The sequence below is a fragment of the Embiotoca jacksoni genome, unplaced genomic scaffold (genome assembly GCF_022577435.1).
Source record: "Embiotoca jacksoni isolate LCO1_2020_lvr unplaced genomic scaffold, fEmbJac1.0.p SCAF_57, whole genome shotgun sequence".
Taxonomy (NCBI): Eukaryota; Metazoa; Chordata; class Actinopteri; family Embiotocidae; genus Embiotoca; species Embiotoca jacksoni.
Window position 1 is genome coordinate 56,442 of NW_027185411.1, and position 14,837 is coordinate 71,278.

The 14,837-nt window shown below is 40.1% G+C and overlaps 1 protein-coding gene and 1 long non-coding RNA gene across 2 annotated transcripts in view; both read right to left on the reverse strand.

Annotated features, from left to right (window-relative positions):
• The window catches only part of LOC138212548 (uncharacterized), a 44,591-nt gene extending 41,599 nt beyond the window's left edge, over nt 1-2,992 (reverse strand). The window contains exons 1-13 of the mRNA XM_069172978.1: nt 2,984-2,992; nt 2,863-2,884; nt 2,741-2,768; nt 2,551-2,635; nt 2,271-2,417; nt 1,975-2,186; nt 1,769-1,872; nt 1,553-1,674; nt 1,281-1,448; nt 874-1,073; nt 670-782; nt 375-481; nt 59-235 (exon numbers count right to left, since the gene is read on the reverse strand). Of these exons, the coding sequence (XP_069029079.1) occupies nt 59-235; nt 375-481; nt 670-782; nt 874-1,073; nt 1,281-1,448; nt 1,553-1,674; nt 1,769-1,872; nt 1,975-2,186; nt 2,271-2,417; nt 2,551-2,635; nt 2,741-2,768; nt 2,863-2,884; nt 2,984-2,992 (1,494 nt within the window). The remainder of the gene's footprint in view (nt 1-58; nt 236-374; nt 482-669; nt 783-873; nt 1,074-1,280; nt 1,449-1,552; nt 1,675-1,768; nt 1,873-1,974; nt 2,187-2,270; nt 2,418-2,550; nt 2,636-2,740; nt 2,769-2,862; nt 2,885-2,983) is intronic.
• Nucleotides 2,993-3,191: 199 nt separating this feature from the next.
• Nucleotides 3,192-3,926, reverse strand: LOC138212530 (uncharacterized). The gene is made up of 3 exons (XR_011179456.1): nt 3,883-3,926; nt 3,379-3,587; nt 3,192-3,282 (listed from the first exon to the last, which is right to left on the reverse strand). It is a non-coding gene; the product is annotated as an uncharacterized lncRNA (long non-coding RNA).
• Nucleotides 3,927-14,837: the final 10,911 nt, after the last annotated feature.

Here is a 14,837-nt window from a genome sequence, read left to right on the forward strand (position 1 = left end):
CAGGTTTCTCAACCAACTTATTGGCAAATAACATGGCAACGTTATGCTAAGCATTCACCTGTTTGTTGATGCTTGTGAAGGCCTCGAAAAACTCATTTAGCTGCTCGTCATCATCGGACTCTGTCAAGCTTTTGAACACCACGGTTACAACGGTCTCATTCTCCAAAGCGCCACTGTCGGGGTCCAAGATCAGCTCAGCCTTTTGCTGTGGTGAGAGGGTGTCTACAACTTCCACCTGATGATGGGAACAAAGAGAACGTATCGATTCCTTTTCTTTTTGACTCAGCAAAAGCCGCCCGGTCTGTGGAGGTTCCAAGCCCTGAACGATGTGCTGTTTTTCTCAAGAAACATTGGTAGTGAGATGTACAACTTACCCCAGAGATGCCGAAGGCTTTGAGCTCAGAGTAGGTTACGTAGATGGAAAATGGACCCAAGTTTCTTTCGATCCATTCTGCATCACTCGGATTTCCCTGCCTGCAACCTGAGGCACATAGACGGGCATTGGCATACGTGCAATTTGGTGCGCATATTTTGTCAACGAAACAAATGCATCAGTTCCATGGCCTGTTTCCTTCTCATGGCAAGTTCAGCATCATATTTCACAATTTCAAGTCCACGGGCAGGTCCACACAAGCAACCACCTGCCGCAGTTAACTGCATTAGACCTACCTGACTCGTTGACCCCTCTGGTGGAATTTTTCAGGTACTCCAGCAGAACCCTTGTGTTTTCTTCTTGTCTGTGCGAGGGCGTCTCGGTGAAAACTTTGGCGATCCCACTCAGACTACAAAAGATGGAGCAGAACGTTCTTACACAGTCCCTCGTCAGCATGTTTGTACTTTGGTGTGAGATGTTGTTGTTTAAGAGTTACTCACATGACTTGGTATCTCGTGCAGGAGATGTTTGAGGTTGCATTCTTGAGCATCATTGGTGTGAAACTTGGGAGGACGGGCAGCAGTTTAACATGGAACCACTCGTCCAAGTCCTCTTCAGTGAAGGCCGGCAAATGGGGACTGATGATGGCGAAGGTCCTATTCATTACACGGTCTCTCACAACAGGTTGGAAATCTGGGACCTGTCAAATTAGGACACCAGAGGAGGTCAACACCACAAGGTTCACATGTTGCAAATACGTCGCACAAGATGCCGGAAAGGATGCCATGAAGTACTTGATATTAATGATTCCCCTACAACTGATGTGGAGGTTTAGATTCATGTCTGAGTACTGACAATGCTCGGTTATAAGAGCCGGACTGTCCCACAACTTCAAGGAGTAGCCTACCTCTTCAGTTGCTGTCAGCTGTGTCAAGAATTCATCAACATTTTCCAGAGCGTCGCCCTCCTCGAGTCGCTCAAAAACACGATCGATTAGTTCTGTGTCATTCGAGGCCCCCGAGCTCAGTATCGACTGTGCCACCTGAGAAGGATTGAGCAATGGCAAGGAATCGGCCTGCAAGAGGGAATCAATACGGAGTCAAACATCAGTAATTGCAAAGCCATGAGCGAAAGATTTCAATTTTGGAGAAGATTTCTACGACTGCAGTTGCCACTCACGATGGAGAAGTTGGGATTGAGGGCTTGCAAATCCTCCAAGGTGGCAAAATTGGAGAAGTTGCCAAGGTTTACCCGCAGCCACTCTTCACTACGACCTGTGAAAGCTGAGACGCAGCCAGGATCTGCAAAAGACAAGGAAACAAAGAACATTGGCAGGGTAGGACCATGACATGTTACCGAGACATTGCCAAATTGAGCCCGAGTGCCTGTCTCTACCTGATGTGTCATTTCTTGACAGGAATGGTCTGATGAAATGAGTGAAGACTGCATGCTGTCTGTCACGGTCCATGGATGCCCTTTGGCTGCTGAGTGCCTGAATGCTAACATTGGAGAGAAGGCCTTTAACACCTGCACAACTAGAAAACGGCAGCTTTCTCTGCAATCGTGTTGACAGTGGAGAAACATATGGCATATTTGCTTACACAGTGCGGTACGTCACGCAGCTGAAGTTGTTGGAGCTCAGGCAGAATAGGAAGTTGGAGGATGGAGAGGCCAGAAACGGTCGGATCTTATTCCGGAACCATCTGTCGACAAAATTCTTGTCCTGCAGTTGTGCCTGGGTGAAGTTGGCAATTCTCACCTCTCCAAGAGCCTCGAGAGCATGTGCCAAGTTTGGCTTGCTGTTGTTGGGGGCCTAGAATCGGAAAAAGCGTTTCGGTTGGACACAAACTTCCCGCGGGGAAAAACTATCGTCGTGAAATTGTGGGACTGAATTTACCATGGTAGCGAATGTCTCAAGAGCCTGGTCCAGCGCAGGAGAAACTTTTTGGAAGAAAAGCTTCCAGACTTCTACCGGGTACACCCTTTGGCTTTCCAGTGAGCATTTCATCAGTGTGACCAAGCTGCTGGCATCGAGATGTGTAGCCTTGGGAAAACAAAGATGACCAGAAGTACGGTCAACCACTCCGAACTTAAAGATATTTGCCTCAGGATCTTAATGTTTTAAAGGCAGACTCATTTTTGGGGGGGGATTTACAGCTTGCATAAAACAATCTTACCGAGGAACAGGCGTGTTCAGTGATGGTAAAAGTGCACGGGCCGGTAGACGAATTGCCAGTTGACAAGGTTCCATCAAGTCGGGATCTGAAGAAAAGAATTAAACAGAAATCCATTGTCATCTTGGCAACGTTGCGTAAAAGAACTTTACCAATGCAAACGCAGCACCAGACAAAACAGCAATCCACCCACCTATTGACTGCAGCACAGATGAGGTCCGCTGAGAAAAAGACAACATTCACGTGTCAGACATTGGTACTTGAGAAGGTGATTGTGTCATCAAAGGTGAAATGTCTGGTATTTTGAAGACTTACCATCAACTGGGGTCTGCTTGCACTGGAGACAGATAAAATGTAATTGTTAGTCGAGTGGGAAAAGCTACTTCAGCTTCAAACACCTTGACCTGACCTCTATTTTCCAGTCACAGTGCCAAACCTGTGTCATGTAAATAGCAATCAAATGTTGAATAATTCATACAATACACCCATCGAATTCAACTTACCATGAAGGAATCTGGTATTGAGCAACCTGTTGTAGGGAGAAATAAAATGAAGGCATGGCATTAATGAAGTTGCCATCACAGTGGTGGTATTGGGCTTTCTGCAAAAAGTTTCTCAGCAGAGTGTTTTTGCCACGTACGTGTGAAAGTGTCCTTGAGTGACTTTACGCTTGATCTCACGTCACGTGAAAGAACCAGTGGCAGGGATTTCAAACTTTGCCGAAGACCGGTGAGTCTGACAGAAGAAAACAGAAATTATTGTGACTTTTCTGGTGCCACAGTCTGACATCATGGACACTCAACATATGACTTCAGAAGTAGCGTGTCTTACATAGCTGCGTAGGAAGCACAGCTGATGTCCCTGGGGAGCACCCGCAAGCTGTCAGGCTGGAGGCTCGCTATCACAACAGTCAAATGGACCTGGAACCAAAGCTGAAAGTCTTCAGGCTCAAAGTCTTCAAATTCAGGAGCAAGGGCTGTCAAGGTGAGGTTCAAGATGGTCTTTCGTACACCTGGATTCTCGATGAAGGTGATGTTTCTCTGGAAGCAAAAGGATTCACGTTGCTGTTCAGGAGGACATTTTACCTTTCTCAAATCAACGTGAAAATGACACCACGCTGGATGGCACATCTTTGTATTTTCCTGCATCGGAGGCATGACTGAAGCCACCATTGGCAACAATTCAGTCAAGAAGCAGATCACAACTGCATCGCATTAATTCAAATCTTGGCTCCTTATTCGCTTCCGCAAAAAGCTCCTTGAGCAAGATGTACATGGCAGGTTTCTCGACCAACTTATTGGCAAATAACATGGCAACGTTATGCTAAGCATTCACCTGTTTGTTGATGCTTGTGAAGGCCTCGAAAAACTCATTTAGCTGGTCGTCATCATCGGACTCTGTCAAGCTTTTGAACACCACGGTTACAACAGCCTCATCCTCCAAAGCGCCACTGTCGGGGTCCAAGATCAGCTCAGCCTTTTGCTGTGGTGAGAGCTGTTCCAAGACCTCTTTCTGTGAACATTAATTCATTTTTACTAACACATCCACAGATATTTTCAAAGACAGAAACTTAAATTTGTTTATGCTTTTAACAACTTTTTATTTCTTGATTTAATCATGTATTACTCACGCCAGAGAAATTGTTGTTAATTTTCTTTAGCTCCTCAAGCGTTGCGAAGATTGAAAATTTTCCAAGGTTCTTTTGAAGCCACTCTGCAGTCCCATTTATGTTTTCTCTGCATCCGGGGTCTTTGAAGTATTAAGATTCAATTGTTAAACAAACAAAGCAAACGTTAGGTAAATCCTATATGCTCCTGCCACTATCAGTATTCTTCATCAGGTCTTTTTTACATGAATGCAATCCTGATGGGGTTTTTTTTTTTAAACAATTTGAGTGAACATATGGTTCTCTTTGTTCAACTCTCAAATAACATTTCATCAAAGCGTTTAACACGTTTACAAATCTTTTTGTCCTTACTTTGTGAGTCCTCTCTTGACAGATAGACTTGAATGAAGTTCCTGTAGATTATTTCTCTCTTCATTCTTTGAGGAGTCTCCAGTTCTTCACTCATCGCCTCAACCCTTGAAAACAATTTTGTTATTTTTCCTCTCACAAAAACAATGTAGACCATCAGACATGAGCAAGATAATCATGTCTACAACAAAATAAGTATCTATCATGCACATTATTGTATATTAAGTGCACATATCATTACATATTACATGTGCCGACCCAGCACAGTGACCTCTTTACTGTTTTGATCTTTGCAGACTTTTTTCTGTTTATCTGTTGCCTAAATTTGTTGCTCCGCATTGTTTCATATGTGATAACAACCGTGGGTTTTACTTTTTCTTTTCTTTCGATCAAACTATACAACTATAGAAATGTTCTCATTTCTATGCAAGACAGTGCTCACAGAACACAGACTATGGTACCGCCAACATACAATTTTCCACGTGTGTTATAACTGTACATGTCATTTCACTCTTTGATTGTTTTCCCATGTATGTGAAACATATTTCTAACAGTAATTACAACAATGATATGTTGTTAAAACAACACAAGAGAGTGCCACATTATCAACTTTACATATTTTGTCCTTAAACAGTTGCAAATACATAATATAAACAACTGACCCTGAGTGCTCCATAAGGACAGCTTGTTGTGTGCCGTTTGAGCAAATACATGTTTATCCCTGAGAATTACTGGTACCTGTGAATGTTGAGATCAGTTTGTCACTATTTAACTTTAGTGCCATCTACTGGCTGTTCAGATGTATGGCATTTGGCAGGTCAGATGCTCTATCTTGCGATGGCAGTGAAAGTGATAAGTGATCCGTGGCTCTACCCCGTGATTTGGATCTGCTCCAAAATTGAATGGGTTCATCCATGGCACATGCTGAACCCTACCACCAGGTTTAATGAAAACCGGGCCCTGTGTTTTTCCAAAATCCCACTGATAGATGAAAAAAACTCCAAACCCTCTTGGTGGAGGTGATGATTCCATCAAAGGGTTGCTATTACTATACCAGTAAACAGGGAGAGGGGTGTAATTACTTGTATTCATTATATATTGTAGGAATTATATGTATTAATACATTTACTGTGTTGGCTGTGTTTACATCAGTATTAACATCAACTGACAACACCTCCTCGCTCCCTCCCCTCTTTCTGTCATCATTACAGTGACTGTTTTGAAGCTTTAACTGAACTCATCCGTGATGTCACAGGATCCTGGAGTCCACCTGTACATCACTGCATCAAGGTCAGAAATAAAATCACTGGGGGTCAGTAAAGACAAGACTCGGAGACAGTGTGGGCAACACACTGTATTTGTATTGTATATCTTCAGAATGAACAATCTTTTTAATGGGTGGTTGTAACTAATGTGTTTTATCAGCTATGATTCTCTTAACTGTGCAGCCAAAGAACCCGAAGCTGTCACAGAGACTGTGGTGACAATTATTGGACACTTCTTTAGCACACCCCTTGTGATCAAAGTCAGTTCAGCTGCCTGGGATCCGAATTTACAAAAATTGTACTTCGTGAATGTTACAAGGTCAAATGAGACGTGCATGCATCAGTAACACGGAAAAGTTTTCACTCACAATTCTTGGAAAGAACTGCAGCTGAAGTTCTGGTTGCTCAGCCGGATGAGGAAGTTTGCATTGACATAGGGCAGAAGAGGAGCCATCTTCAGTGAAAACCACAGTCTGATGAATCCGGGGTCACTTTGGTTACCGAGACTCAGACTGTCCAGGACTCCAAAGATATCCAGAACATCTGATCCAGACTCATTGGTCCCCTGTTATAAAACAATTGCAATTTACTATTGATAGAAGCTGTAATATATTTATTTTTGTCATAGAAACATCTTTTAAATGTTATGAAAAGCTTCGCAACAAGTTAACGACGGTTTAACCGTAACTGGCACATTTTGAAGCCCATAAAACCCAGTGTGGTGGATATTTGCTGAAATTTGTGTTAGTTGTGAATATTTTTGCACCAACACTAAAGTAAATTCCTGTAACTATGAGTTACATAAAGGTATTAATAATAATAATAAATGAAATTAGCTTATTTACCAGGTCAAAGAAGACCTTTAAAGTTGACTCCACAATCCGTCTGAGACTTTGTTCCAACTCCTTGGACTTGTCTTCTGGTAAGGTTGTGTTTTTACCCCTTTTACAGGATAGCTCTCCTGCCAGTGTGTCCACTGCTGCTGATATCTAGACAGAACATAGATAGCAACATGGGAAGATGATTAGCATCATTAGTTGGCAACTGAATTTATAGGGGTGTCAATTATCAACAGTGCTTGGTGGTAACTTTCAAAAGTTAGAAAAATACTTGGGATTAGGGGGCATTTTGAAATTACGATGTATGTCACTCACTTTTTGACTGGCATTTCGTAGATTTTCAGCATGGCAAGGTTCCTGGAAACCATCACTGGGAGTGGTAGCATTGCTTTCAGAAGAAAAGAAAATAAAACAAAAATTAATCTTTGATTTACAAAGTAAATTGAAATTGTATTCCTGCGGAACAGGAACGTGTTCGGTTAAAATATTTAAAGTTTTATACAAAGTTTGCATACTGACCTGATTTCAGATGTTAATAAACCAGGCCCTGTAAATATGAAAATATATTATAACATAGAATAAACACGTAGTCATTTCATTAAAGGGGATTTAACAACTTTTTAAAAAGAAAAATTGTTTAAAATTGCCAATGCTTTTATTAACATAGAAGGTTTTGTTCTTACCCGTTGTTGTGTTGGTCTGTGAATAAAAATTCATAACAGATTATTAATTCAATATTTTCAACAGGTACATACTCAGTGTTGTAAATACAATAAAACAAACTTACAGTTGCAGATATCAATGTTGACAGGCATGCTGAAAGAGGAAAACAAATTAAAAATGTACCACTTTAATTTAAATATTCATGATAAAGTCATTAAGTAAGTGATCGTCCTCTGAGTATGGAACACTTACCGATCCCGACAGCTGAGAGCAGCAGAACTTGCAATGAAGTTCTGGGGCCACCCATTGTAAGAATGCAGCGCAGCTCACTTTTTAATTTGTACACCTCAATATGATCTTCAGTTTATTTAATTGCCATTTTAGATGAAGAAGAATCAAAGAAAACACTATGAAAAAGAAAAACAACAATTAAAAAGTGGTATTCATATTTAAAAAAAAACAGCATTTTAAGAATTGCATTGTATAGCACTACATCTAACCCACATGTTTTTCTTGTCGTATGTTAAATATTTACAGTATATTATAAAGTTTACGAGAATTATGTTTGTTCACCAATTACTAAAGAATTGACTATTTGATTTCTGCTCAGTGATTGCAGAAGGATGTACAGCAGGTTGGACTCACCTCTAACGTCTTCACTCCATCAGAGAACAGTGAGGATTACAATTAGAGGTTGAGCAGGTATACACTGGGTGGAGCAAACAAACCCACGCTGATCCTTCGAATGAAATGCACGGTCACAGTGCTCCTTGGGTTCGGTAAGATTCCATTTGGGTGACTACTATTATTACTGTTGTTGTTCATGGGAATGAATATGTTTTGCACTGTCTAAAAGTTGGATATTTTCTTATATCTAAATGACAAAACAGATCAATTGTGTCTGTAAAGCAACCAATAAGTAATAAGTAAGTCTGTTTTTGCAGATTCTGCACATGCTGTTTTGGCGTAAACAATAATTTTGCTGCCAAACATACATAGTGGAATATCCCCAAAACACCACGCACGTAAGTCTGTCCCGTTTTCCAAGCTGGCCTCCGTCGCCCCTCCATGACTTCATTCCCTTTACCTTCATTCATCTGGGCACACATGCAAGTGAAAAGCAAATTTAATCTGGTTTAGCTAATCAAGACGACATGGTCAGCAAACTCTCAAGTAACCTAATGTAGGGGTTACAGCACTGGTACAATACAAACTCCAATCGTTCATCCATTGTATAATGTTTGGAAGACATTTCCTTCTTATATCAAAGTCACTGACCTTAATATTTTGGTTGAATTATGGATGCAAAGAGAGTAAATGGGGGTTTTAAAACACATCTGCATTAGATTTTAATGTAATATTGTTTAATGTGTACATGTCAGCCTAATGAGCTCTTTCACAGTTGATTAATAATGCAATACCAAACCTTGTGAGATTTGAATTTTTTGCCAATCAGCATCACAGCTAACACATTTTCTTGAGGACATCATCCTCCAGGTAAATACAGCCTGTGAAGTAAAAGAGATGGTGAACTAATGACTGTACCTTCCCCTGCCCTGGTTTCACTGAGCATCAATCTTTTTCTTTTGTGATTAATATACTTTCAACATAACATAAAAGACTGTGCCCCTGGGCCATGTTCGCACTCGGCACTGGAAACACTGGTACAACCAGGGCAATGAGTCTTAGTGTCTTTAGGCTCCGACTGCACATAAATGTCTTTCCCACACTGCAATGTGGAGCCCCAGCCGTCATGGTCATGTTTGTCACTATAAATTAGGGCAGAAGTTTATGGGGATACACGTCTCACTTGAGCAGTTGACCATCACATTTCTGTTACCAATTAAGAATGATCCAGAAAAACATATTTAAGCTAAATTTCTTTTCCGAGACAAAAGTATTTCCAATAATTTATAGAAATACTTCATGCTTCTGTTAGTTTATATACATGCTTCTACTTTTTGTTTCATCAGAGCTTTTAAAACAACACGAGGGCAAAACAATGACTCATTCATAACAAATAAAGAGACAATAACCTGCCAGTCAAAAGTGAACAGACCTGTCGGCATTCCTGTACAGCACCACTTCTTGGCTGCATGAAGCTACTATTTGTCTGACACACCCAGTCACTAAAACTGCTGTCAGACCAGAACTGTATTTATTACTGTGGTGCCATGGTGAGATGAGTAAAGATTTTAAATCTTTCCTAAAAGAGGACAAAAAACAGATTATTGGTTCATTTATGACATTAGCAACGCTTGTATTTAGTAGAAAGCCAAGAATATTTCAGTAACTCTAAAGGTGCTTTGGTGAGATTCAAATCTGGGCTTTGCAATTTTATGCAAATATAGGCCATATTTTATTGACAAACTGTTGTCTTGTGTTGTCGAAGGCTTTTTCCTGACACGCCTCTCGTGCAGGTCTAAAGTGTCCTCCTGATTACAGACTCAAAGTTACTGCAGATCATGTGATGCTTTTTTTGAGGTTCGTTTTGACTTCTTTTTACACTACTAGCCAGTGTTTCAAATTTACACCACTTGTAGATGATTTTTCTTTCAGTGTAATGATTTATTTCAAATAATTTGCAGCTCCCCTGACTCATAGGTACCCACTCTTTTTATGTTTCTGTTGGAAAAATTACTCAAGAGGCTCGGTTCAAAATTAAACACATCGGACATTTTATTCTTGCAAGAAGGAGCAACTACATGCACCCTCAAAGAGAGGTGTCCAGCAGTGCTCCCCCCAGCAGTTCTCTAGCATGGCTCTTTAGCAGTCCTCCAGCATGGCTTTCCAGCAGTCCTTCTTCAGCAGTCCTTCCAGCCGGGCTCTACCCAGCCTGGTTTCCCCAGCAGTCCTTGTCTTCCCCTCCAAGAGAGGTGTCCAGGAAAGAAGAGAGCCTTCCCTCCTCTGTAGGTCAGCTTTTATACAGTGGGACAAAACAGTAGACCGTCACCCCCATTCCCTTTGTACCTGCTTTTGTATGGTAATACTGAGTTGGTTGTAGGTCACAAGATAGTCGTCAATTAGATGCGGAAAGAATCATTTGCAAATAAGACAGACAACAAAGGAAACTTTTCGGACAAGAGACTTTCCGGAGCCACAATGCAAACAAGAGGAAGAGACAAATCCTTTTTTTCCATCAGTTTCTGAAGATATCCGAGAGCTCTATAAATGTTGCCGTGGTGACTCAACAAACTTTAATGGCAGAGAACAGCCGACCCTCCAGTGGTTTCAATAAGATGGGTTCCAGTTGTCTCTCTGAGTCGGTTGATGTGGTGATTGTAGGGACGTACTTACATTTTCCATCTGATGGATTTTCCTTTTTTTTTTTTTATCAAAAGGACTACTAATTTCAATTTTATGTGTGATCTATTTGACTATACCCCCTTTAATGTCACTCTTTTTATGTATTTCAAAGCGGCCAACAATTTCTATGGGATGTATTTCCTTTTTATCGTGACTGTAGGAGCGCTAAGTGGAACTGGTGCAGTTGGTAAAGTGCGGTGCACAAGTCCTTTATTCTTTTAGTAAGTGAGGGTCTGCCAGAAATGATCATTTAATAACTAATACATTTTATAATGTATCAGTATCAACTTTAACATTTTGAATCCAGGACCTACTTATCGGCCGTTTAAATTGCAATATTGCTACCCAAGTATGCAACAACTGCACAATAAATAAAAGAATGAATAAATGAATTGATGCCAATCCCACCAAAAACATCTTAGATATAAAATATCATAAGTGCACATAAAACAAAATGTTTGTAAAGATGTTATAAAAACATAAGTGATACTGTCAGAAAAAAAGATATTAAAGTCAGTGAGTAAAATTTGCACTATTGCCAAGTATTTATTAAAAACAGTCAACAGTATTTATATATGTTCTGAAAACGGTTTAATTTTTAGTAATATGAGTAAGGTAGATGTTTGTAGCTGCTGCTGCATTTCCGTTTATAGATGTGAAATGAATGTTAAACGGCCTCCTTAAATAATTGACTTTTCCCATCAATGTTTTTCTGTCTCCTTTTAAAGAGCTTGTTGGTTCCCTGACACACCCGACACACCCGACACACCCAGCATTTTGTTCTCTGGGCCAAGTAAATTCACGCATCTCCAAAATGAACTGGTGTTTTCCTGTTCTAAATAAAGTTGAATTCATCGCAATTATTTCTCATGTAGTCACCCTTCAACGGACTGGTAATCACTCTGGGATGTCCTCACATTTGTCCCTTTGGTCGGAGCTCACCTCCTAAAACATGAATAGAAAAAGCCTTAAATAGATGGACAAGTAGAGAAGTGACACCATCAGAAATTTGAGACTGAAACTCTGCCACCGTGGGGCTCAGCAGGATGACTCATCCAGCAGCCTCAAGACTCTTTAAATGCCAGAAGCAGAAGTACACAAAGTCCCTCATAACATAGCAAATATTCTCTGGAACACATGAGCACGAACAAACAGGCGCACACAAAGGAAATGTCAAAGGCATGAAGTGGGAGGAGACAACACAAGTTGTCAACTTCGTCAGCATGTCTGGGTGGGGCTGTTCACAATTTCTTGCCTAGTCTCCATCACATTAACTTTTCTAGGAACCGAAGACTCATCTTGGCAGCTTCAGAACATTGCCTACGTGCCTGCGTTGATGATTCAGCTGTAGTTTCTAGACCGCCTACAAAGAAAGGCCCTCCCGACGGCCGAGGAACTATGAAGATCACGTTTGCAGTGGTGAACATCGACGACTGGTGCAAGCAAGACTACTGCGACTTTAAACAAGCATTTTAATAAAACCGTTTTGTGAACAGCAGAACTTGAATGAGTTTAACAAAGTTAAATAGCAATGAGCCATTTTACAGGATGAGACATATTCAGGCTGATTTCCTGCTGATTAATTTAAAACAAAGACCTCAGACAATCAACACAAAGTACATTTCAATACAAGTCAAGTTAGGTGGCCACGGACGAGTACATATTCGACATATGATTAATTTACTCTAACTATGGGACAGTGATGGTGCCGTTGAATTGTATTGGTCATGTGAGTGGTATAGCTACCACTTTAAGGGGCTCTTAAAAAGATCCACGACTCTTCTTGTTGCATGCGAACCGAGCGCAGCGCCACAATGTGCACCGAGCAGAGAGAAGCTATAACATCCATGAGTAAGTATCCCAACTTAGGTCACTTGATCAGTCTCTGAACTTTTCAATTGCCAACTGTGGTCAAGGTAGATCTTTTCCTCCAAAAACTTGGATCTGATGCAAGTTTTCTGCAAAAGGCTGCACAGATGGCAAACACATCTGCATATCATTTGATTTTGGTCAGTTTTAATACATCCTTTAACATAATAAGAACAGAACTGATTAGTTGTTACTGTTTGTTTATTTTAAATAACTGTAGAGATCCAGTGGACATTTTGGTTGTAGAGCACCGGGAACACTTAGAGTTGTTGTTGTCGATACAAAAACATCACCAGAGATTGTTCTTTTGTCACTACAGTCAGATGCAAGAAGGTGAGACTAAAACCTCTCGTGATTTTCCACACTAAAGATAAAGTGATTATTTCTATTTCATTTAGTTTCAGTAACACAATATCATATCGTTACTTTTGAAGTCTTTGCAGTAGTCTGATTTTGTTCTCCTGTTTGTTTTGTTTATGTCCTTCACAACTTTGCTGCACGACATGGTGCATATATAAAGAGCTCTAATCTTAATTCCAAGGCCCCCTTTAAAGCTGCATTGTATTTCTCATTAATTTGCATATTATTTCATCTCTCGGTGGTGGACTTGCCTTCTGTCCCCACCCCTCCTCTTTTGCTTTTTTTTTTTTCCTCCTTGTAGCACATTTTAACTAAAAGTTTACTGGAATTCTTAATGAACACTTTTCTGTATTTGAGCCACAAACCAGTTCAGCGCTTGAAACTTGCTCCACATTTTCAGCTTCTGATTTAACCTGAAATTTAAAAGTAACTGAACATGTTGCTGTTATTACAGACGTTAAATCTCCCATCACCCCGTGAGTTATGGCTCCTCAGCAGGCGTGTGGTGCGGTGCATACCTCAGTGACAAGATAAATCAATCTGGTACTCAGCCAGTTCATTACATTATATGGACATCGAATATTTTTGACAAATTGATCATTGTTTTCAGGTGCACACAGAACCTCAGTGTGTTGACCGGAAGGAAGAGCTCGTCTGTTTCTATTGTTGAGTCATGTTTTGGCCTTTGATTTCATTTCACTGCAACAAACAGGCTCAGTAACAGCATTTAGAAAAAAAAGAAAAAAACGGTGCAAATTGCCAAAAGAAAACAGCCAAATACAGAAACATGCTGCCGAAATAGAAACAAACAGAAGATTTGTTATCTCATTTTGGATCACATAGTCTCATTAGGGCCCGAGCACCGATGGTGCGAAAGCCCTATTGTTATTTGCACATTTTTTCTGTTTGTGTTTTCTATATTTGCAACTTTTCTGTTTAAATGCCCCGTTTTGATGCAGAGCTCTTTGACGTGTCTTGGCACATCCTCAGATATTATGCAATATTTAATGTTTAAACTTTACAGCCTCCTAATTAGTCGAGAATAAAAGCAAGAGTAAGCCAGATTGGGGCAGGAGTAAGGAAGAGAAATGAAACTTAACTGTGCCTCAAACAAAGCCGTCACTTTCTAATCTTCTATCAGCATCTTTTTTTTTTAATAATTTTCACAGAGATATTGATATTTAAACATACAGTATATGTGCTAAAATGTCTGGTTTTAGTTCCCAGGGCTCCTCCAGTTCTCGTCCGACTGAATGCTGTGCTGCCTAGCAACATGCACGCTGTTGCCTGTTTGCATCTAATATTACACCACAAGGCAGACCAGTAAATCCATCGTGTTTTCAGCGACGTGTTAAAATATATTTTGTATGTTTTAAAACAGGTGTATGAGTCATCTAGCCAGATTTAAACAAGGTAAGGTATTTTATTGTCTACAGTCAGCTCACTTTGCAGCCACTTTGATAGCAATGCCTTTTCCGAAATAAATAAAAAAATCAGAATATGTTACTTAATCAAATGAAGTCCCATAGAAAGTGTGCACTGTAAGGAAAGCATGACAAAAAGTGTGTTTATACTTTTATTAAACAAAATTCAGTTTAGTGGAATTAATGAGAACAAAAATCCATGTTAACCAGGTTCCAGGGTAGAGGTGTGCCATATTGTGTCATTCACAATAATATTGGTATAGTTTTTTAATGATTGTAAAAAATGACTATTGTGATATGCTGACTTATTGATGTCATATCGTAACGCAGTGCAACAGTGTGACATATTTCTGGTGCAGAATTCAAAGCAGAACAACAACAAGCCTAAATGAAAGCGACGATATTTCATACAGAATCTGGATCTCACTCCGAGTTCCTGTTGTTGTTTACAAACTAAAGAACAGAACATTTTTGTTTTTACTGAATATTTGAATGCAAACTTATATTTATGCTGACATAGAAAACATTTATGTTGTTGCAATGATATGTTCTTGAAAGTAATATACAAATATTTGTCAGTCATTTTTGA